At 41.3% G+C, this 24,975-nt stretch overlaps 1 protein-coding gene across 1 annotated transcript in view; it reads left to right on the top strand.

Moving 5' to 3' along the window:
- Window positions 1-24,975, top strand: part of thsd7ba (thrombospondin, type I, domain containing 7Ba) — a 517,449-nt gene that overhangs the window by 458,593 nt on the left and 33,881 nt on the right. The window contains exons 22-23 of the mRNA XM_062067490.1: window positions 8,179-8,324; window positions 10,939-11,107. Of these exons, the coding sequence (XP_061923474.1) occupies window positions 8,179-8,324; window positions 10,939-11,107 (315 nt within the window). The remainder of the gene's footprint in view (window positions 1-8,178; window positions 8,325-10,938; window positions 11,108-24,975) is intronic.

The raw sequence follows: 24,975 nt of genomic DNA, 5'->3' as shown, positions 1-24,975 counted from the left end.
AAATTTCATTATGGGCACAGTCCCACTAAGAGCAGACATACGTTACAAGGGAGACAAGAAGGGATTGCCAGCGGATCAGCCACTTACGGCGCTCCTTAAAAAAGGTGGGAAAAAGGTGACATTGGAAAAGGGTTGAAGAGTAAAAAAAGTATCAGTCTAGGGCTGGACCCTCGGGAGGGGGTCCAGACATGATACATGTAATCACAACAACTCGCAACAAGGGGGGGTTGGGGACCTGGAGGCCGGCTGCCGCTATAAAGCGCTACTCAGCCGTCCACAACCCCGAAGAGGAATTAAGCAGTGGTGAAGGCGTTGATTGGGACAGGGGCGGGTGCGTGCATGTATGCCCAATTAACATGGGTGAGATGTTGAAATGTTTTTGTGGACTGGGGCCGATCTCAAAGTTCGACACCAGGTGTTATTGAAAAAAAAGGAAGGTCAAAAGCGTCCATCGTCGAGGAGTCCTCGGGGGAGTTTTTCAGAGTAGTCTGTTCCTGATAGCGTCAAGGCCATTCGAAGGTGTCAGGGCTTGGTAAAAAGGATTGGACTCAGATGCAGAGTAGGGAACTTGACAGGCTTTTATTTTGGCAGCTTCCTTTCACCTCCAAAGTCAAGGAATACAATAATATATTTAACCAAAAAAACTAATCGACGGAAAAAGGTTCCAAAAAATAGGAACAGCTGAACATCACTCCGAACGGAGGAAAACACAAAACCAAAGACGAACTATAATTGGCGCAGTATATGCTATAAAATGTATTAACAAAAAACGCTCCAACAGGAGGAAGAAGTAACAGCTATGAAAAATTCTACACTATCTTATCTAATAAAGTTTAACAAAAATAGTCGCTCAAAAAATTGAGGAAAATAACTGATAACTTACCACTTCGGCTGAATAAAGTCCATCCATCCATCCATCCATTTTCGACCGCTTATTCCCTTCGGGGTCGCGGGGGGCGCTGGAGCCTATCTCAGCTACAATCGGGCGGAAGGCGGGGTACACCCTGGACAAGTCGCCACCTCATATAACAAAAAATCACTCTGCTGAGGAGGAAAAAGGAAAACTCAAAATAGCCACGAAGGGATTCAAGAACAAGGAACATAAGCAGGAGACAAGGCATGGACATGGGCATGGACTCTAGATAGTACGAATTATTGTCCATTCTTTAACATAAGAACTGAAATTTCATTATGGGCACAGTCCCACTAAGAGCAGACATACGTTACAAGGGAGACAAGACGGGATTGCCAACGGATCAGCCACTTACGGCGCTCCTTAAAAAAGGTGGGAAAAAGGTGACATTGGAAAAGGGTTGAAGAGTAAAAAAAGTATCAGTCTAGGGCTGGACCCTCGGGAGGGGGTCCAGACATGATACATGTAATCACAACAACTCGCAACAGAGGGGGGGGGGGGGTTTGGGGCCCTGGAGGCCTGCTGCCGCTATAAAGCGCTACTCAGCCGTCCACAACCCCGAAGAGGAATTAAGCAGTGGTGAAGGCGTTGATTGGGACAGGGGCGGGTGCGTGCATGTATGCCCAATTAACATGGGTGAGATGTTGAAATGTTTTTGTGGACTGGGGCCGATCTCAAAGTTCGACACCAGGTGTTATTGAAAAAAAGGAAGGTCAAAAGGGTCCATCGTCGAGGAGTCCTCGGGGGAGTTTTTCAGAGTAGTCTGTTCCTGATAGCGTCAAGGCCATTCGAAGGTGTCAGGGCTTGGTAAAAAGGATTGGACTCAGATGCAGAGTAGGGAACTTCACAGGCTTTTATTTTGGCAGCTTCCTTTCACCTCCAAAGTCAAGGAATACAATTCTATATTTAACCAAAAAACTAATCAACGAAAAAAGGTTCCAAAAAATAGGAACAGCTGAAAATCACTCCGAACGGAGGAAAACACAAAACCAAAGACGAACTATAATTGCTGCAGTATATGCTATAAAATGTATTAACAAAAAACGCTCCAGCAGGAGGAAGAAGTAACAGCTATGAAAAATTCTACACTATCTTATCTAATAAAGTTTAACAAAAATAGTCGCTCAAAAAATTGAGGAAAATAACTGATAACTTACCACTTCGGCTGAATAAAGTCCATCCATCCATCCATCCATTTTCTACCGCTTATTCCCTTCGGGGTCGCGGGGGGCGCTGGAGCCTATCTCAGCTACAATCGAGCGGAAGGCGGGGTACACCCTGGACAAGTCGCCACCTCATATAACAAAAAATCACTCTGCTGAGGAGGAAAAAGGAAAACTCAAAATAGCCACGAAGGGATTCAAGAACAAGGAACATAAGCAGGAGACAAGGCAAGGCATGGACATGGGCATGGACGCTAGATAGTACGAATGAACGAGACAATCTGGCACAGAACAAAGGGAGGAGTGGGCTTATAAGACACATGAGGGTAATAGGGAACAGGTGGAAACAATCAGGGAACAGGGATGACGTCAGACTGATGACACGAAAGGAAGGGCAAGTGACCTGAAACGAGAGGAGAGTTACTTTTCAAACTAAAACATGCAAATCACAAGACAGAAAAAACCAAGGCAAGACATCCCTCACCGCGGTGTGACAGAAGGAGTCAAATCGTAGATTAAGATGTTGTTTTCTTCAAGCAGTCAAAACAATGACATTCCTGCTCTGTGTCCGTGCTGGTTCTCTCAAATTCAATTGAATTCTTCCTTCTCAGCAAGCTTCTCCATGATGAGATCCATTTTGGGATTCAAATCAGAAATCGCCACAGTCTGTGTTCCCACAGCCCGACCCAATCCTTCCATTGCGACGAACAGCCGTTGGGCTCCTTGAGTGGCTGCCATCGTCTTCCGAATTTGACGATACACCAGAGCAATGCCTAGCCCAATCAGCAGGTGCCCCGCAATCACGGTTCCAAATAGGTAGATGTCTTCCACGTCCTCGATGGAAAGGACTGAGAGGCACATGATTCTCCATTTATCCCAGGAGTCTCTCACGTACCCCGCAGCAATAATGGTTCCATCAGGGCAGCCAGGCTCTTTGTCGAAAAGACTTTGTCAATTGCGTCGAGAGTCCAGCTGATCATATCCACGTTTGATGTTTAGATTTGAGGACAGCGGAAAGAAAGAGGCTTCAAAAAAGTTCAGACAGGGAGCGGAGAAAAATGTGACCGCCCTCACCAAGAGGCAAGACAGAAAGACCCAGATCCAGACCTAACAATAATCATTTTGCTTGACCTTTTATGCAAACATTAGTGCTGTCAAACATAACCAGTTAACTCGTGATTACCTTATTTTCCAGACTATAGACTATATCTAATTTTAAAAAGAAAAATATGTTGTTCTATATATTGGTCGCACTGGACTATACGTCGCAGATATATACGTTGTGAATTGAGTTATTTACACGGAAAGATTTTTTTTACATACTGTGGGGGGCGTGGCCTGCGGACCTGCAGCGAAGATAAATATAAGAATAGTATTCTTCCATCTGCTCCTTTCTGATCATGGAAATGTATAAGAAACAAAAAAACAATGAAAGTGTCAACAGTATATGGCTTGTATATATGCATTTTCATTAGAGATGTCCGATATTTTCGGCCGATAAGTGCTTTAAAATGTAATATCGTAAATTATCGGTATCGTTTTTTTTTTATTATCGGTATCGGTTTTTTTTTTTTTTGCTTTTTTATTAAATCAACATAAAAAACACAAGATACACTTACAATTAGTGCGCCAACCCAAAAAACCTCCCTCCCCCATTTACACTCATTCACACAAAAGGGTTGTTTCTTTCTGTTATTAATATTCTGGTTCCTACATTATATATCAATATATATCAATACAGTCTGCAAGGGATACAGTCCGTACGCACACATGATTGTGCGTGCTGCTGGTCCACTAATAGTACTAACCTTTACCAGTTAATTTTACTCATTTTCATTAATTACTAGTTTCTATGTAACTGTTTTTATTAGAGATGTCCGATAATATCGGCCTGCCGATATTATCGGCCGATATATGCGTTAAAATGTAATATCGGAAATTATCGGTATCGTTGTTTTTTTTTATCGGTATCGTTTTTTTTTGGTTTTTTTTTATTTTTATTTTTTTTATTAAATCAACATAAAAAACACAAGATACACTTACAATTAGTGCACCAACCCAAAAAACCTCCCTCCCCCATTCACACTTATTCACACAAAAGGGTTGTTTCTTTCTGTTATTAATATTCTGGTTCCTACATTATATATCAATATATATCAATACAGTCTGCAAGGGATACAGTCCGTAAGCACACATGATTGTGCGTGCTGCTGGTCCACTAATAGTACTAACTTTTACCAGTTAATTTTACTCATTTTCATTAATTACTAGTTTCTATGTAACTGTTTTTATTAGAGATGTCCGATAATATCGGCCTGCCGATATTATCGGCCGATATATGCGTTAAAATGTAATATCGGAAATTATCGGTATCGTTTTTTTTATTATCCGTATCGGGGTTTTTTTGTTTTGTTTTGTTTTTTTGTTTTTTTTATTAAATCAACATAAAAAACACAAGATACACTTACAATTAGTGCACCAACCCAAAAAACCTCCCTCCCCCCATTTACACTCATTCATACAAAAAGATTGTTTCTTTCTGTTATTAATATTCTGGTTCCTACATTATATATCAATATATATCAATACAGTCTGCAAGGAATACAGTCCGTAAGCACACATGATTGTGCGTGCTGCTGGTCCACTAATAGTACTAACTTTTACCAGTTAATTTTACTAATTTTCATTAATTACTAGTTTCTATGTAACTGTTTTTATATTGTTTTACTTTCTTTTTTATTCAAGAAAATGTTTTTAATGTATTTATCTTATTTTACAAATTTTTTTAAAAAGTACCTTATCTTCACCATACCTGGTTTTCCAAATTAGGCATAATAATGTGTTAATTCCACGACTGCATATATCGGTTGATATCGGTATCGGTTGATATCGGTATCGATAATTAAAGAGTTGGACAATATCGGAATATCGGATATCGGCAAAAAGCCATTATCGGACATCCCTAGTTTTTATATTGTTTTACTTTCTTTTTTATTCAAGAAAATGTTTTTAATTGATTTATTTTATTTTTTATTTTTTTAAAAAGGACCTTATCTTCACCATACCTGGTTGTCCAAATTAGGCATAATAATGTGTTAATTCCACGACTATATATGTCGGGATCAGTTGATATCGGTATCAGTAATTAAGAGTTGGACAATATCGGAATATCGGATATCGGCAAAACAGCCATTATCGGACATCCCTAATTTCCATGAAAGGAATACAAAGAAATGATGAATGAATGAAAGTGGGGTGTACCAGGACCGGCTTTCGAGATTAGCGACAGGTGCGTAGATGCCACACCTGGGCCTGCTTATCTTATCACCTGTCACTCTGTTAAAAGGCAGCAGCCGGAAAGGAGAGGGTAGTTGGTGGTGGAGTGCGAGCGAGGGAAACCATTCGGGTGCTCATTTGGTAACAAGACGATGGCTGGAACGCACCAAAAAAGACTCTTATTGCAAAATAAAGCATTGTTCAGAACTAGGGATGTCCGATAATGGCTTTTTGCCGATATCCGATATTCCAATATTGACCAAACCCTTAATTACCGATGCCGATATCAACAGATACCGATATCGACCGATATCGACCGATACCGACATATATACAGTCGTGGAATTAACACATTATTATGCCTAATTTGGACAACCAGGTATGGTGAAGATAAGGTCCTTTTTGAAAAAATTAATAAAAATAAAATAAGATAAATAAATTAAAAACATTTTCTTAAATAAAAAAGAAAGTAAAACAATATAAAAAACAGTTACATAGAAACTAGTAATTAATGAAAATGAGTAAAAATCAACTGTTAAACGTTAGTACTATTAGTGGACCAGCAGCACGCACAATCATGTGTGCTTACGGACTGTATCCTTTGCAGACTGTATTGATATATATTGATATATAATGTAGGAACCAGAATATTAATAACAGAAAGAAACAACCCTTTTGTGTGAATGAGTGTAAATGGGGGAGGGAGGTTTTTTGGGTTGGTGTACTAATTGTAAGTGTATCTTGTGTTTTTTATGTTGATTTAATAAAAAAAAATAAAAATAAAAATAAACGATACCGATAATAAAAACAATGATACCGAAAATTTTCGATATTACATTCTAAAGCATTTATCAGCCGATAATATCGGCAAGCCGATATTATCGGACATCTCTATTCAGAACCATGAACGAAGCTCTCATGTCCGTTATTGGTGGTCTGAAGAACCCGGAAGAGCAAGTCTTCCGCACATTCCTTAATTGTTTCCAAACAGGCAGTAAAATGGCTGATCAAACAAAGCAGAAGTCATCGTCCTGGACCCGCTAGCTGCAGAAAGCTAGCTTTCCAATCAGCTTAACCGACTCAATAACGCCACAGTGACGTTTTGGTGAATTTACTGAGGAATTTGTGAACTGAAACAATATAAAAGAATGCCGTTATAAGTTAATAATACTAACACACTCGTGAACATGCCTATTGGTTCATGCTAACAACGCTAGCTTGGTTACATTACAATAGCACGCACAAATATGCATGAAAATACTCCTGTAGGCGTCACAAATGGGACGGCTTAGTAAATAAGAATTGTTTTAATTATATTGTAAAACTTACAAACGTTGCTTGGAGTGATGGATGAAGAACTTTTACGAGTAAAAACGCCATGGACGGCTGGAAGACTGAACAGCAATCTGGTTGGGAAAAAAAACAAAGACACTATCAATAAATACCTTACTTGTTACAGGGCAGTAAAACGGCTGATCAAACAAAACAAAAGTCGTCATCATGGACCCACTGGCTGCGGAAGCTAGCTCTCCAATCAGCTAAACAGACTCAATAACTCCACGCTGACGTCTTGGTGAATTTACTGAGGACTTTGTGAAACTGAAACAATACAAAAAGAATGGCGTTGTAAGTTAATAATACTAACACAGACACTTGTAAATGTGTTAGCATATTAGCTGAAGCCAACAATGCTAGCGTCATTACATTATGATAGCACGTACAAATATGAGGCATCACACATGGGACTGTTCAGTAAGTAAGAATTGTTTTAGTTATATTGTAAAATTTACAAACCTTGCTCGGAGTGATGTATCACGAATCCTTACGAGTAAAAACGCCATGGACGGCCAGAAGACGAAACGGTCGAAAAAACACTAAAAGGAAGAGCACCAGCAGTACCAGTACATCCAAAAGATGGCGCCAAAAACAATAACAAAATATTTTCAGTGTCTTTGCAAACTGTGGAGGCAGATGTTGTCAGCGCTGCCTGCAGGAGCAAAGGTCACCGCCTCTGTCCATGGTGCTGAGGACAGAGCACCATCAGACGGCGGTGCTGACGGCGAGACACAGCTGGCAGGTGATTAGATTTCACAGGTGGTACGTGGTAATCTAATCATCTGTTGTCTTTAACAGTAAGCGGCCGGGAGCAGAGAGAGAGAGAGGATACGGACGTGGCTGGAAAGTCGCGTCCTGCTGGAGAGAGAACTTTGATTAAAACAATTGATTATTAAAACCTTGTTAAAAACCTGCACGCTTGGCTCCTGTGCCGTGCCTGACAGTGGGACCGCTCGGAAGCGACTTCCACATCTGGCGCCCAATGTGGAAGTCGCTTCCTAATCGAATCACCTGCCAGCTGTGTCTCGCCGTCAGCACTGCCACGCCCTCGTCTGATGGTGCTCTGTCCTCAGCACCATGGACAGAGGCGGTGACCTTTGCTCCTGCAGGCAGCGCTGACAACATCTGCCTCCACACAAACTATTTGCATTATGGCCGTCAGCGAAGAAAAGTCCATAAATTAGCTGCGCCGTTTTAGGAGCCGCAGCGTTCAAAGCGTGAGAAAAAAGTAGCGGCTTATAGTCCGGAATTTACAGTAATCACAAAAAAATGATAATAATAATCACCCTGAATGGGCTTTATTGAGCAAATATTCAGGTAAAACCATTAAAATGTTCAGCATGATACTCTAAAAATAATAATAATGTGTCTCAAACCACGCCCATTCCAGTTGGGTGAGAGCATGGTCTTAGTGCCCGCCCTCCAGCAGCCCCTGAACACATAGAAAGGAAATTCCTTCATTCAAATGACATGCGTGCATGTGTCCTGCAGGGAAGTCAGTGCGCACTCGGAGAATCCTGCAGGAGGCGCACGAGGAAGGACGGCCGTGTCCCAACCAGCTGGTCCAGACGAAGACATGTCCCATCAGGCCTTGCTACACATGGCTGCTCAGCGACTGGTCCCCTTGCACCGTAGAGGTATGACGTTCTTCACTCATAGTAAATATGGATTTTTTTTTTTAAACCTCAATTTAAGAACCTAATTGGTTCTTGAACACGGTTTGTAAATCAAAAAAGTTTGTATAGTGAGGCAAATTGAATGTAAATGTCAAAAATTCCCTATTTTAGTTAAGGTTTGTGCACTTTGAACACAACATAAAGAGGTTCGGTCGGTATAGCTCTTTAGATCCGCCCTAGTGGTTCAAAAATGTATTTAAAAAATGTATGAAAATGGAAAAAGATGGGGGGAAAATATATTTTTTTGTTTGAAGGTTTGAAACCTTCCTTATTGTTAGAAAACTCAGTGTTTAATATGTATGTGTCGAACGCCGTTTTGTCCTACTAATTTCGGCAGTCCATGAACTCACCGTAGTTGCGTGGACTGTGACACAACAGTTTGTTTACGTGTACAACTTTCTCCGACGCTGCCACAGAAAGACGTGCTTTATTCCACTCCTTCTCTGTCTCGTTTTGTCCGCCAAACATTTTATACTGTGCGTGAATGCACAAAAGTGAGCTTTGTTGATGTTTTGTTTTTTTTTCTTAATGCAGGGAACCTCGATTTAAGAACCTAATTGGTTCTTGAACGGGGTTTGTAAATCAAAAAGTTTGTATAGTGAGGCAAATTGAATGTAAATGTCAAAAATTCCCTATTTTAGTTAAGGTTTGTGCACTTTGAACACAACATAAAGAGGTTCGGTCGGTATAGCTCTTTAGAGCCGCCCTAGTGGCTCAAAAATGTATTTAAAGAATGTATGAAAATGGAAAAAGATGGGGGGAAAATATTTTTTTTGTTTGAAGGTTTGAAACCTTCCTTATTGTTAGAAAACTCAGTGTTTAATATGTATGTGTCGAACGCCGTTTTGTCCTACTAATTTCGGCAGTCCATGAACTCACCGTAGTTGCGTGGACTGTGACACAACAGTTTGTTTACGTGTACAACTTTCTCCGATGCTGCCACAGAAAGACGTGCTTCATTCCACTCCTTCTCTGTCTCATTTTGTCCACCAAACATTTTATACTGTGCATGAATGCACAAAAGTGAGCTTTGTTGATGTTTTTTTTTTCTTTTTCTTAATGCAGGGAACCTCGATTTAAGAACCTAATTGGTTCTTGAACGGGGTTTGTAAATCAAAATAGTTTGCATAGTGAGGCAAATTGAATGTAAATGTCAAAAATTCCCTATTTTAGTTAAGGTTTGTGCACTTTGAACACAACATAAAGAGGTTTGGTCGGTATAGCTCTTTAGAGCCGCCCTAGTGGCTCAAAAATGTATTTCAAAAATGTATGAAAATGGAAAAAGATGGGGGAAAAAAAAAATTTTGTTTGAAGGTTTGAAACCTTCCTTATTGTTGGAAAACCCAGTGTTTAATATGTATGAGTCGAACGCCGTTTTGTCCTACTAATTTCGGCAGTCCATGAACTCACCGTAGTTGCGTGGACTGTGACACAACAGTTTTTTTACGTGTACAACTTTCTCCGACGCTGCCACAGAAAGACGTGTTTTATGCCACTCCTTCTTTGTCTCGTTTTGTCCACCAAACATTTTATACTGTGCGTGAATGCACAAAGGTGAGCTTTGTTGATGGTTTTTTTTTTCCTTAATGCAGGGAACCTCGATTTAAGAACCTAATTGGTTCTTGAACAGGGTTTGTAAATCAAACAAGTTTGTATAGTGAGACAAATTTAATTTAAATGTCAAAAGTCCCTATTTTAGTTAAAGTTTGTACACTTTGAACACAACATAAAGAGGGTCGGCTGGTAGAGCTCTTTAGAGCCGCCCTAGTGGCTCAAAAATGTATTTCGAAAATGTATGAAAATGGAAAAAGATGGGGGGGGATATATATTTTTGTTGACGTTATTGACTTGTGTGGAGTGCTAATCAGGCATATTTGGTCACTGCATAATTGCAAGCTAATCGATGCTAACGTGCTATTTAGGATACCTGTATGTACGTATGTTTGTAGGTATATTTGAGCTCATTTAATTTCCTTTACTTGTGTCCTCTGTGTGTTTAATTCATATTTCCATGTCTCATGACACATTATCTGTACGTACAATTGGCTGCATTTCAGATATTTGTTTGTGCGCCATGTTGTTCCAGACCACAGCAAACGTTGCCCAGCTTGCAAAGCTTGTAATGAATCCATTAGAAGAAGACACACACATCTATACCTTTGGCCATTTCCAGGAGTTATCTCAAATTGTAGCAATTTGTTACAAAATGTTGTCTTTTCACTTGCATTAGTTTACGCTACATGGGCGGTTTGACTGTGCTAATAATAACTACATTATTACCTGTCACTCTTTAAACTGCGTGTACAGATCTGACTGCCTGTTGTTTAGTTGTTGTTAGTCAACTGTTGGAAGCAAATATTGTAGTTCTGTAATGTTTTAAAGCATCATCTTTATCGATAGTTTTGAAGCCCACGTTGAGGTCCACATGCTGACGGTGAGTCCATAACAAGCTAAATGGCTGATCAATTTGAAGACGCTTCTGGCGTTGCACACTATTCAAACTATGTTCTGATTTTTGGGGGGGTTTTAAGATTTTCGACGATGGAGAGTCTTCACTGTACGTCTGCTTCTGCAGGGTGCGGACTGTGGCGAGGGCCTCCGCAGAAGAAACTTATCGTGTGTCACCCACCAGGGGGACGGGGCCAAGTCCCCTCCCGTGCCGGTGGCCGAGGAGTTTTGCGGCGACAAACTGGGGAAGACAATCCAACAGGAGACGGAGCAGCCGTGCTTTATTCCCTGTCAAGGTACAACCCTGGTTTTTTAAGATGACATACAGTATTTATCGTAGGGCTGCAACGATTAGTCGACATTGTCGATAAATATCTTTAAGGGGCACTTTTTTATTTATTTTGCCTATCGTTCACAATCATTATAATGAGAGGTCCTCTATTTTGCCCATAAAATCCAATAAATAAACATTCAAAAAGTGCCAACAATACTCTGAATATCAACCAAGTATTAGTGATATTGTTATTATAAGCGCTTACGCAGATGGAATATTTATAGCGGCGACGTAATCACTACCGTGTGTCCCTATGTTTACATCATCGAGTAGTCTGCTCTTTCCTTGCTTCCTTTCGCCCTGGAAGTTTATTCTAGATCATAAATCATGCATCTCACCTGGACAGAAGAATTCTGAGGAGGTACTCCGACAAGTTGGTACACTTTGACAGCCATTCATGACCCGAAAATGGCGAGAACGACACAAAAAGACGCTTCTTTGGTGAGGATTATGAGCCAAGATTCTTTCACTTTTTCAAATTTTCTTGTAATCAGACCATATTTTTGGTATATCAAATGTATTTTTTTACCTGACATGTTTTGATTGTCATCTGCAGTCTTCTTCAAAAGGGTCCCCTGTGGTCAAGTGATCCAAAAAAATGGTCTGAATACAAAAAACTTTGAAAAAGTATATGAATAAGAAGACATAATGAACCTTTTTGAGCAAAGATTCCATCATTCGGCATCCTGAAGAGAGCAGACATTGTACAGTAACTGATTGTGGAGGTTGCCCTCCAGTGGGTTCCTCGGACCACCAAACACTGCCACCAGAGCCCGGATCAGGTTTACAACACTGTTTTATTTTCATAAATTAGTGCAGGGGTTTTGCTTTCCAGCTAACTGTCTTTTCGTGTCCGTGTCTCTCTCGCTCTCACTCATAGCTCCAACCACGTGTCTCGTGCCGGCTGCTGCTAATAAAGGCGACAGGTGATTAGATAACAAGGCCCACCTGGGCCATCCACTCGCCTGTCGCTGTCTTCGAGGCCAGTCCTTGCACACCCCGCTCCGCGGCAGGCCCGGAGGCCACGCCCCCATCCACAGTGATGTTTTATTATGTTTGGTGGTAGCGGGCGGGGGGTGTATATTGTAGCGTCCCGGAAGAGTTAGTGCTGCAAGGGGTTCTGGGTATTTGTTCTGTTGTGTTTATGTTGTGTTACGGTGCGGATGTTGTCCCGAAATGTGTTTGTCATTCTTGTTTGGTGTGGGTTCACAGTGTGGCGCATATTTGTAAAAGTGTTAAAGTTGTTAATACGGCCACCCTCAGTGTGACCTGTATGGCTGTTGACCAAGTATGCCTTGCATTCACTTATGTGTGTGTAAAAGCCGCATATATTATGTGACTGGGCCGGCACGCTGTTTGTATGGAGGACAGGTTGTAGAAGACGTTAAAGGCAGTGCCTTTAAGGCACGCCCCCAATATTGTTGTCCGGGTGGAAATAGGGAGAAATTCGGGAGAATGTTTGTCCCGGGAGATATTCGGGAGGGGCACTGAAATTCGTGAGTCTCCCGGGAATATAGGGAGGTTGAAACCGATACCGATCATTTCCGATATTACAGTTTAAAGCATTTATCGGCCGATAATATCGGACATCTGTACTTATTAGGAATGGCAATATCCATCTATCCATCCATTTTCTACCGCTTGTCCCTTTCGGGGTCTCAGGGGGTGCTGGAGCCTATCTCACTACACCATGGACAAGTCGGAATGGCAATGTATTTCACAATAAAAGTAGAATGGACTATGCAAAATTGCGTTTCATTTTTAAAGGCAAACGTGATCATTCCTTCTATTATGAGAGGGTTATTGTGATACATCCATCCATTTTGTACCGCTTGTCCCTTTCGGGCACTCAGCTGAATTTGGGCGGAAGGCGGTGTACACCCTGGAAAAGTCGGAATGGCAATATATTTCACAATAAAAGTAGAATGGACTATGCAAAATTGTGTTTCACTTTTAAAGGCAAACGTGATCATTCCTTCTATTATGACAGGGTGAAACCATTTTCTACCGCTTGTCCCTTTCGGGCACTCAGCTGAATTTGGGCGGAAGGCGGGGTACACCCTGGACAAGTCGGAATGGCAATGTATTTCACAATAAAAGTAGAAAGGACTATGCAAAATTGCGTTTCATTTTTAAAGGCAAACGTGATCATTCCTTCTAATATGACAGGGTTATTGTGATCCATCCATCCATTTTCTACCGCTTTTCCCTTTCGGGGTCGCGGGGGGTGCTGGAGCCTATCTCAGTACACCCTGGAAAAGTCGGAATGGCAATGTATTTCACAAAAAAAGTAGAATGGACTATGCAAAATTGTGTTTCATTTTCAAAGGCAAACGTGATCATTCCTTCTATTATGACAGGGTGAAACCATTTTCTACCGCTTGTCCCTTTTGGGGTCGCGGGGTTTGCTGGAGCCTATCTCAGCTGCATTCGGGCGGAAGGCAGGGTACACCCTGGACAAGTCGGAATGGCAATGTATTTCACAATAAAAGTAGAATGGACTATGCAAAATTGTGTTTCATTTTCAAAGGCAAACGTGATCATTCCTTCTATTATGACAGGGTGAAACCATTTTCTACCGCTTGTCCCATTTGGGGTCGCGGGGGTTGCTGGAGCCTATCTCAGCTGCATTCGGGCGGAAGGCAGGGTACACCCTGGACAAGTCGGAATGGCAATGTATTTCACAATAAAAGTAGAATGGACAATGCACAATTGCGTTTCATTTTTCAAAGGCAAACGTGATCATTCCTTCCATTATGACAGGGTTATTGTGGTCTATCCATCCATTTTCTACCGCTTGTCCCTTTCGGGGTCGCGGGAGGTGCTGGAGCCTATCTCAGTACACCCCGGACAAGTCGGAATGGCAATGTCTTTCACAATAAAAGTAGAATGGACTAGGCAAAATTGCGTTTCATTTTTAAAGGCAAACGTGATCATTCCTTCTATTATGACAGGGTTATTGTGATCCATCCATCCATTTTCTACCGCTTGTCCCTTTCGGGCACTCAGCTGAATTTGGGCGGAAGGCGGGGTACACCCTGGAAAAGTCGGAATAGCAATGTATTTCACAATAAAAGTAGAATGGACTATGCAAAATAGCGTTTCATTTTTAAAGGCAAATTTGATCATTACTTATATTATGACAGGGTTATTGTGGTCCATCCATCCATTTTCTACCGCTTGTCCCTTTCGGGGTCTCGGGGGGTGCTGGAGCCTATCTCAGTACACCCTGGAAAAGTCGGAATGGCAATATATTTCACAATAAAAGTAGAATGGACTATGCAAAATTGCGTTTCATTTTTAAAGGCAAATTTGATCATTCCTTTTATTATGACAGGGTTATTGTGATCCATCCATCCATCCATTTTCTACCGCTTGTCCCTTTCGGGGACTCATCTGAATTTGGGCGGAAGGCGGGGTACACCCTGGAAAAGTCGGAATGGCAATATATTTCACAATAAAAGTACAATGGACTATGCAAAATTGCGTTTCATTTTCAAAGGCAAACGTGATCATTCCTTCTATTATGACAGGATGAAACCATTTTCTACCGCTTGTCCCTTTCGGGGTCGCGGGAGGTGCTGGAGCCTATCTCAGTACACCCTGGACAAGTCGGAATGGCAATGTATTTCACAATAAAAGTAGAATGAACTATGCAAAATTGCCTTTCATTTTTAAAGGCAAATTTGATCATTCCTTTTATTATGACAGGGTTATTGTGATCCATCCATCCATCCATTTTCTACCGCTTGTGCCTTTCGGGGACTCATCTGAATTTGGGCGGAAGGCGGGGTACACCCTGGACAAGTCGGAATGGCAATGTATTTCACAATAAAAGTAGAAAGGACTATGCAAAATTGCGTTTCATTTTTAAAGGCAAACGTGATCATTCCTTCTATTATGACAGGGTTATTGTGATCCATCCATCCATCCATTTTCTACCGCTTGTCCCTTTCGGGGACTCAACTGAATTTGGGCGGAAGGCGGGGTACACCCTGGACAAGTCGGAATGGCAATGTATTTCACAATAAAAGTAGAAAGGACTATGCAAAATTGCGTTTCATTTTTAAAGGCAAACGTGATCATTCCTTCTAATATGACAGGGTTATTGTGGTCCATCCATCCATTTTCTACCGCTTTTCCCTTTCGGGGTCGCGGGGGGTGCTGGAGCCTATCTCAGTACACCCTGGAAAAGTCGGAATGGCAATGTATTTCACAATAAAAGTAGAATGGACTATGCAAAATTGTGTTTCATTTTCAAAGGCAAACGTGATCATTCCTTCTATTATGACAGGGTGAAACCATTTTCTACCGCTTGTCCCTTTTGGGGTCGCGGGGGTTGCTGGAGCCTATCTCAGCTGCATTCGGGCGGAAGGCAGGGTACACCCTGGACAAGTCGGAATGGCAATGTATTTCACAATAAAAGTAGAATGGACAATGCACAATTGCGTTTCATTTTTCAAAGGCAAACGTGATCATTCCTTCCATTATGACAGGGTTATTGTGGTCTATCCATCCATTTTCTACCGCTTGTCCCTTTCGGGGTCGCGGGAGGTGCTGGAGCCTATCTCAGTACACCCCGGACAAGTCGGAATGGCAATGTCTTTCACAATAAAAGTAGAATGGACTAGGCAAAATTGCGTTTCATTTTTAAAGGCAAACGTGATCATTCCTTCTATTATGACAGGGTTATTGTGATCCATCCATCCATTTTCTACCGCTTGTCCCTTTCGGGCACTCAGCTGAATTTGGGCGGAAGGCGGGGTACACCCTGGAAAAGTCGGAATAGCAATGTATTTCACAATAAAAGTAGAATGGACTATGCAAAATTGCGTTTCATTTTTAAAGGCAAATTTGATCATTACTTCTATTATGACAGGGTTATTGTGATCCATCCATCCATCCATTTTCTACCGCTTGTGCCTTTCGGGGACTCATCTGAATTTGGGCGGAAGGCGGGGTACACCCTGGAAAAGTCGGAATGGCAATATATTTCACAATAAAAGTAGAATGGACTATGCAAAATTGCGTTTCATTTTTAAAGGCAAACGTGATCATTCCTTCTATTATGACAGGGTTATTGTGATCCATCCATCCATCCATTTTCTACCGCTTGTCCCTTTCGGGGACTCAACTGAATTTGGGCGGAAGGCGGGGTACACCCTGGACAAGTCGGAATGGCAATGTATTTCACAATAAAAGTAGAAAGGACTATGCAAAATTGCGTTTCATTTTTAAAGGCAAACGTGATCATTCCTTCTAATATGACAGGGTTATTGTGGTCCATCCATCCATTTTCTACCGCTTTTCCCTTTCGGGGTCGCGGGGGGTGCTGGAGCCTATCTCAGTACACCCTGGAAAAGTCGGAATGGCAATGTATTTCACAATAAAAGTAGAATGGACTATGCAAAATTGTGTTTCATTTTCAAAGGCAAACGTGATCATTCCTTCTATTATGACAGGGTGAAACCATTTTCTACCGCTTGTCCCTTTTGGGGTCGCGGGGGTTGCTGGAGCCTATCTCAGCTGCATTCGGGCGGAAGGCAGGGTACACCCTGGACAAGTCGGAATGGCAATGTATTTCACAATAAAAGTAGAATGGACAATGCACAATTGCGTTTCATTTTTCAAAGGCAAACGTGATCATTCCTTCCATTATGACAGGGTTATTGTGGTCTATCCATCCATTTTCTACCGCTTGTCCCTTTCGGGGTCGCGGGAGGTGCTGGAGCCTATCTCAGTACACCCCGGACAAGTCGGAATGGCAATGTCTTTCACAATAAAAGTAGAATGGACTAGGCAAAATTGCGTTTCATTTTTAAAGGCAAACGTGATCATTCCTTCTATTATGACAGGGTTATTGTGATCCATCCATCCATTTTCTACCGCTTGTCCCTTTCGGGCACTCAGCTGAATTTGGGCGGAAGGCGGGGTACACCCTGGAAAAGTCGGAATAGCAATGTATTTCACAATAAAAGTAGAATGGACTATGCAAAATTGCGTTTCATTTTTAAAGGCAAATTTGATCATTACTTCTATTATGACAGGGTTATTGTGATCCATCCATCCATCCATTTTCTACCGCTTGTGCCTTTCGGGGACTCATCTGAATTTGGGCGGAAGGCGGGGTACACCCTGGAAAAGTCGGAATGGCAATATATTTCACAATAAAAGTAGAATGGACTATGCAAAATTGCGTTTCATTTTTAAAGGCAAACGTGATCATTCCTTCTATTATGACAGGGTTATTGTGATCCATCCATCCATTTTCTACCGCTTGTCCCTTTCGGGGACTCAGCTGAATTTGGGCGGAAGGCGGGGTACACCCTGGACAAGTCGGAATGGCAATGTATTTCACAATAAAAGTAGAAAGGACTATGCAAAATTGCGTTTCATTTTTAAAGGCAAACGTGATCATTCCTTCTAATATGACAGGGTTATTGTGGTCCATCCATCCATTTTCTACCGCTTTTCCCTTTCGGGGTCGCGGGGGGTGCTGGAGCCTATCTCAGTACACCCTGGAAAAGTCGGAATGGCAATGTATTTCACAATAAAAGTAGAATGGACTATGCAAAATTGTGTTTCATTTTCAAAGGCAAACGTGATCATTCCTTCTATTATGACAGGGTGAAACCATTTTCTACCGCTTGTCCCTTTTGGGGTCGCGGGGGTTGCTGGAGCCTATCTCAGCTGCATTCGGGCGGAAGGCAGGGTACACCCTGGACAAGTCGGAATGGCAATGTATTTCACAATAAAAGTAGAATGGACAATGCACAATTGCGTTTCATTTTTCAAAGGCAAACGTGATCATTCCTTCCATTATGACAGGGTTATTGTGGTCTATCCATCCATTTTCTACCGCTTGTCCCTTTCGGGGTCGCGGGAGGTGCTGGAGCCTATCTCAGTACACCCCGGACAAGTCGGAATGGCAATGTCTTTCACAATAAAAGTAGAATGGACTAGGCAAAATTGCGTTTCATTTTTAAAGGCAAACGTGATCATTCCTTCTATTATGACAGGGTTATTGTGATCCATCCATCCATTTTCTACCGCTTGTCCCTTTCGGGCACTCAGCTGAATTTGTGCGGAAGGCGGGGTACACCCTGGAAAAGTCGGAATAGCAATGTATTTCACAATAAAAGTAGAATGGACTATGCAAAATTGCGTTTCATTTTTAAAGGCAAATTTGATCATTACTTCTATTATGACAGGGTTATTGTGATCCATCCATCCATCCATTTTCTACCGCTTGTGCCTTTCGGGGACTCATCTGAATTTGGGCGGAAGGCGGGGTACACCCTGGAAAAGTCGGAATGGCAATATATTTCACAATAAAAGTAGAATGGACTATGCAAAATTGCGTTTCATTTTTAAAGGCAAACGTGATCATTCCTTCTATTATGACAGGGTTATTGTGATCCATCCATCCATCCATTTTCTACCGCTTGTGCCTTTCGGGGACTCATCTGAATTTGGGCGGAAGGCGGGGTACACCCTGGAAAAGTCGGAATAGCAATGTATTTCACAATAAAAGTAGAATGGACTATGCAAAATTGCGTTTCATTTTTAAAGGCAAATTTGATCATTACTTCTATTATGACAGGGTTATTGTGATCCATCCATCCATCCATTTTCTACCGCTTGTGCCTTTCGGGGACTCATCTGAATTTGGGCGGAAGGCGGGGTACACCCTGGAAAAGTCGGAATGGCAATATATTTCACAATAAAAGTAGAATGGACTATGCAAAATTGCGTTTCATTTTTAAAGGCAAACGTGATCATTCCTTCTATTATGACAGGGTTATTGTGATCCATCCATCCATTTTCTACCGCTTGTCCCTTTCGGGGACTCAGCTGAATTTGGGCGGAAGGCGGGGTACACCCTGGACAAGTCGGAATGGCAATGTATTTCACAATAAAAGTAGAAAGGACTATGCAAAATTGCGTTTCATTTTTAAAGGCAAACGTGATCATTCCTTCTAATATGACAGGGTTATTGTGGTCCATCCATCCATTTTCTACCGCTTTTCCCTTTCGGGGTCGCGGGGGGTGCTGGAGCCTATCTCAGTACACCCTGGAAAAGTCGGAATGGCAATGTATTTCACAATAAAAGTAGAATGGACTATGCAAAATTGTGTTTCATTTTCAAAGGCAAACGTGATCATTCCTTCTATTATGACAGGGTGAAACCATTTTCTACCGCTTGTCCCTTTTGGGGTCGCGGGGGTTGCTGGAGCCTATCTCAGCTGCATTCGGGCGGAAGGCAGGGTACACCCTGGACAAGTCGGAATGGCAATGTATTTCACAATAAAAGTAGAATGGACAATGCACAATTGCGTTTCATTTTTCAAAGGCAAACGTGATCATTCCTTCCATTATGACAGGGTTATTGTGGTCTATCCATCCATTTTCTACCGCTTGTCCCTTTCGGGGTCGCGGGAGGTGCTGGAGCCTATCTCAGTACACCCCGGACAAGTCGGAATGGCAATGTCTTTCACAATAAAAGTAGAATGGACTAGGCAAAATTGCGTTTCATTTTTAAAGGCAAACGTGATCATTCCTTCTATTATGACAGGGTTATTGTGATCCATCCATCCATTTTCTACCGCTTGTCCCTTTCGGGCACTCAGCTGAATTTGGGCGGAAGGCGGGGTACACCCTGGAAAAGTCGGAATAGCAATGTATTTCACAATAAAAGTAGAATGGACTATGCAAAATTGCGTTTCATTTTTAAAGGCAAATTTGATCATTACTTCTATTATGACAGGGTTATTGTGGTCCATCCATCCATTTTCTACCGCTTGTCCCTTTCGGGGTCTCGGGGGGTGCTGGAGCCTATCTCAGTACACCCTGGAAAAGTCGGAATGGCAATGTATTTCACAATAAAATTAGAATGGACAATGCAAAATTGCGTTTCATTTTCAAAGGCAAACGTGATCATTCCTTCTATTATGACAGGGTGAAACCATTTTCTACCGCTTGTCCCTTTTGGGGTGGCGGGGGTTGCTGGAGCCTATCTCAGCTGCATTCGGGCGGAAGGCAGGGTACACCCTGGACAAGTCGGAATGGCAATGTATTTCACAATAAAAGTAGAATGGACTATGCAAAATTGTGTTTCATTTTTAAAGGCAAATGTAATCAGTCCTTCTATTATGACAGGGTTATTGTGGTCCATCCATCCATTTTCTACCGCTTGTCCTTTTTGGGGTCGCGGGGGGTGCTGGAGCCTATCTCAGTACACCCTGGACAAGTCGGAATGGCAATGTATTTCACAATAAAAGTAGAATGGACTATGCATGTCTTTTTTAAAGGCAAGCGTGATCCTTCCTTCTATTATGACAGGGTTGTATTGTGATATCAAGTCAAATCTTCTGACTTGTTGGCGATGAAGTCATTTTCTTGCATGGCCCCTCTGATGTTTGCCTTAATTCCTCAGCCGGCACGCTGGTGCCGCCAGCTCGGGCTCAGGATGAGGAGCGTTTGATGTGCTGGTGTGATTGTGTGTGTGTGTGTGTGTGTGTGTGTGTGTGTGTGTGTGTGTGTGTGTGTGTGTGTGTGTGTGTGTGTGTGTGTGTGTGTGTGTGTGTGTGTGTGTGTGTGTGTGTGTGCTGGCTGCTTGGAGTTGCTGCAGCCGGGGGGGGGAAAGTGTGTCACTGCTCCACTCTGCCGATCCTCCCACGGCGCACGTTCCTGCAACCCCAATCCGGATGAGGGAACTCCTCAATGCCGTGTACGTGTTTCCTATAAATAAGATGAAAGTCGATGGTGTTTACTCGCTCTCCTCATTCATATTCCCCAGTCGATTTATGAAATCCAACCAGGGGCGTTTTCCACTCCATACTGTTTTAGTTCATTTAATAACATTTTTATTTTTGTGATCTGAGGCCGCGGTTCATGAACCTTTCTGCATTGCATTTCATTTTTAGATATGAAACTTTTGGAATTTTCTTGAAATGATCATAAAAGTAACCTGACGAAGTTTTTTTTTTATATCTAATCAAACTTTGCTTGGACTGATGAATGAAGAACCCTTAGTGAATTATATTTAGATATAATTTAATAAATGTACTGTTTAATATGTTTCTGTCGAACGCCGTTTTGTCCTACTAATTTCGGCAGTCCATGAACTCACCGTAGTTGTGTGGACTGTGACACAACAGTTTGTTTACGTGTACAACTTTCTCCGACGCTGCCACAGAAAGACGTGCTTTATTCCACTCCTTCTCTGTCTCATTTTGTCCACCAAACATTTTATACTGTGCGTGAATGCACAAAAGTGAGCTTTGTTGATGGGTTTTTTTTTTTTCTTAATGCAGGGAACCTCGATTTAAGAACCTAATTGGTTCTTGAACGGGGTTTGTAAATCAAAAAAGTTTGTATAGTGAGGCAAATGTAATGTAAATGTCAAAAGTCCCTATTTTAGTTAAAGTTTGTACACTTTGAACACAACATAAAAAGGGTCGGCCGGTAGAGCTCTTTAGAGCCGCCCTAGTGGCTCAAAAATGTATTTCGAAAATGTATGAAAATGGAAAAAGATGGGGGGGAATATATATTTTTGTTTGAAGGTTTGAAACCTTCCTTATTGTTAAAAAACTCACTGTTTAAAATGTTTGTGTTCATGCTTCACTGATTTGTCGAACGCCGTTTTGTCCTACTAATTTCGGCGGTCCATGAACTCACCGTAGTTGCGTGGACTGTGACACAACAGTTTGTTTACGTGTACAACTTTCTCTGACGCTGCCACAAAAACGTGCTTTATGCCACTCCTTCTCTGTCTCGTTTTGTCCACCAAACATTTTATACTATGTGCGAATGCACAAAGGTGAGCTTTGTTGACGTTATTGGCTTGTGTGGAGTGCTAATCAGGCATATTTGGTCACTGCATAATTGCAAGCTAATCGATGCTAACGTGCTATTTAGGCTAGCTGTATGTACGTATGTTTGTAGGTATATTTGAGGTCATTTAATTTCCTTTACTTGTGTCCTCTGTGTGTTTAATTCATATTTCCATGTCTCATGACACATTAGCTGTACGTACAATTGGCTGCATTTCAGATAGTTGTTTGTGCGCCATGTTGTTCCAGACCACAGCAAACGCTGCCCAGCTTGCAAAGCTTGTAATGAATCCATTAGGAGAAGACACACACATCTATACCTTTGGCCATTCTAAAACATTTCCAGGAGTTATCTCAAATTGTAGCAATTTGTTACAAAATCTTGTCTTTTCACTTGCATTAGTTTACGCTACATGGGCGGTTTGACTGTGCTAATAATAACTACATTATTACCTGTCACTCTTTAAACTCCGTGTACAGATCTGACTGCCTGTTGTTTAGTTGTTGTTAGTCAACTGTTGGAAGCAAATATTGTAGTTCTGTAATGTTTTAAAGCATCATCTTTATTGATAGTTTTGAAGCCCACGTTGAGCTCTACATGCTGACGGTGAGTCCATAACAACCTACCGTTCAAAAGTTTGGGGTCACATTGAAATGTCCTTATTTTTGAAGGAAAAGCACTGTACTTTTCAATGAAGATAACTTTAAACTAGTCTTAACTTTAAAGAAATACACTCTATACTAGGGATGTTCGATAATGGCTTTTTGCCAATATCCGATATTGTCCAACTCTTTAATTACCGATACCGATATCAACCGATACCGATATCAACCGATATATGCAGTCGTGGAATTAACACATTATTATGCCTAATTTGGACAACCAGGTATGGTGAAGAAAAGGTACTTTTTAAAAAAAATAATAAAATAAGATAACTAAATTAAAAACATTTTCTTGAATAAAAAATAAAGTAAAACAATATAAAAACAGTTACATAGAAACTAGTAATTAATGAAAATTTGTAAAATTAACTGTTAAAGGTTAGTACTATTAGTGGACCAGCAGCACGCACAATCATGTGTGCTTACGGACTGTATCCCTTGCAGACTGTATTGATATATATTGATATATAATGTAGGAACCAGAATATTGATAACAGAAAGAAATGGGGGAGGGAGGTTTTTTGGGTTGGTGCACTAATTGTAAGTGTATCTTGTGTTTTTTATGTTGATTTAATAAAAATATAAAAAATAAAAAAACGATACAGATAATAAAAAAAACCGATACCGATAATTTCCGATATTACATTTTAACGCATTTATCGGCCGATAATATCGGCCGATAATATCGGCATGCCGATATTATCGGACATCCCTACTCTATACATTGCTAATGTGGTAAATGACTATTCTAGCTGCAAATGTCTGGTTTTTGGTGCAATATCTACATAGGCGTATAGAGGCCCATTTCCAGCAACTATCACTCCAGTGTTCTAATGGTACAATGTGTTTGCTCATTGGCTCAGAAGGCTAATTGGTGATTAGAAAACCCTTTTGCAATCATGTTCACACATCTGAAAACAGTTGAGCTCGTTACAGAAGCTACAAAACTGACCTTCCTTTGAGCAGGTTGAGTTTTTGGAGCATCACATTTGTGGGGTCAATTAAACGATCAAAATGGCCAGAAAAAGAGAACTTTCATCTGGAACTCGACAGTCTATTCTTGTTCTTAGAAATGAAGGCTATTCCACAAAATTGTTTGGGTGACCCCAAACTTTTGAACGGTAGTGTAATTTATATCGCTAAGAATCCTTACGAGTAAAAACGCCATGGACGGCTGGAAGACTGAACAGCAATCCGGTTGGGAAAAAAAACAAAGGCACTATCAATATATACCTTAATTGTTTCCAAACGGTGTCTGTAACAGGGCAGTAAAACGGCTGATCAAACAAAACAGAAGTCATCGTCATGGACCCACTAGCTCCAATCAGCTAAACAGACTAAATAACTCCGCGGTGACGTTTTGGTGAATTTACCGAGGAATTTAAAAAACTGAAACAATACAAAATGAATGCCGTTGTAAGTTAACAATACTCGTGAACATGCCTGTTAGCTCATGCTAACAATGCTAGCTTGGTTACATTACAATAGCACGTACAAATATGCCTGACAACACTCCTACAGACATAACACATGGGGTGGCTCAGTAAGTAAGAATTGTTTTAGTTTTATTGTAAAATTTACAAACATTGCTTGGAGTGATGAATGAAGAACCCTTACGAGTAAAAATGCCATGGACGGCCGGAAGACTGAACAGCAATCCGGTTGGGGGGGAAAACAAAGTCACTATCAATATATACCTTAATTGTTTCCAAACGGTTTCTGTAACAGGGCAGTAAAACGGCTGATCAAATAAAACGGAAGTCATGGTCATGGACCCGCTAGCTGCGGAAGCTAGCTCTCCAATCAGCTAAATAGACTCAATAACTCCACGGTGTCGTCTTGGTGAATTTACTGAAGGAATTTGTGAAACTGAAACAACATAAAATTAATGCCATTGTAAGTTAATAATACTAACACAGAAACTCTTAAACGTGTTAGCATATTTGCTAATGCCAATGCCACAAGCGTCCAAATATACATGAAAACACTCCTACAGACATCACACATGGGACGCTTTAGGAAGTGTGAATTGTTTTAGTTATATTGTAAAACTTAAAAACCTTGCCTGGAGTGACGGATGAAGAATCCATACGACGAGAAACGCTGTGGATGACTAGAAGATGGAACGGCACGTGTACTTCCGGTTTAAAGCTCTAAACAGAAGGAAACTCGTCCCAAAGTTGGCGCCGTAGCACAAACAATAATACATCTTTTCGGTCCCTTTGCTTGTTTTTTTGTTTTTTTTAAACTATTTGCATTAATGCCAAAAAATTGGCCGCACCTTTTTATAAGCCGAAGGGTTCAAAGCGTAGGAATAAATAGCGGCTTATAA

Source organism: Entelurus aequoreus, linkage group LG13, assembly GCF_033978785.1.
Source record: "Entelurus aequoreus isolate RoL-2023_Sb linkage group LG13, RoL_Eaeq_v1.1, whole genome shotgun sequence".
Lineage (NCBI taxonomy): Eukaryota > Metazoa > Chordata > Actinopteri > Syngnathiformes > Syngnathidae > Entelurus > Entelurus aequoreus.
Note: the sequence above shows the minus strand (reverse complement) of the source record. Positions and strands in the feature narration are given on the sequence as shown.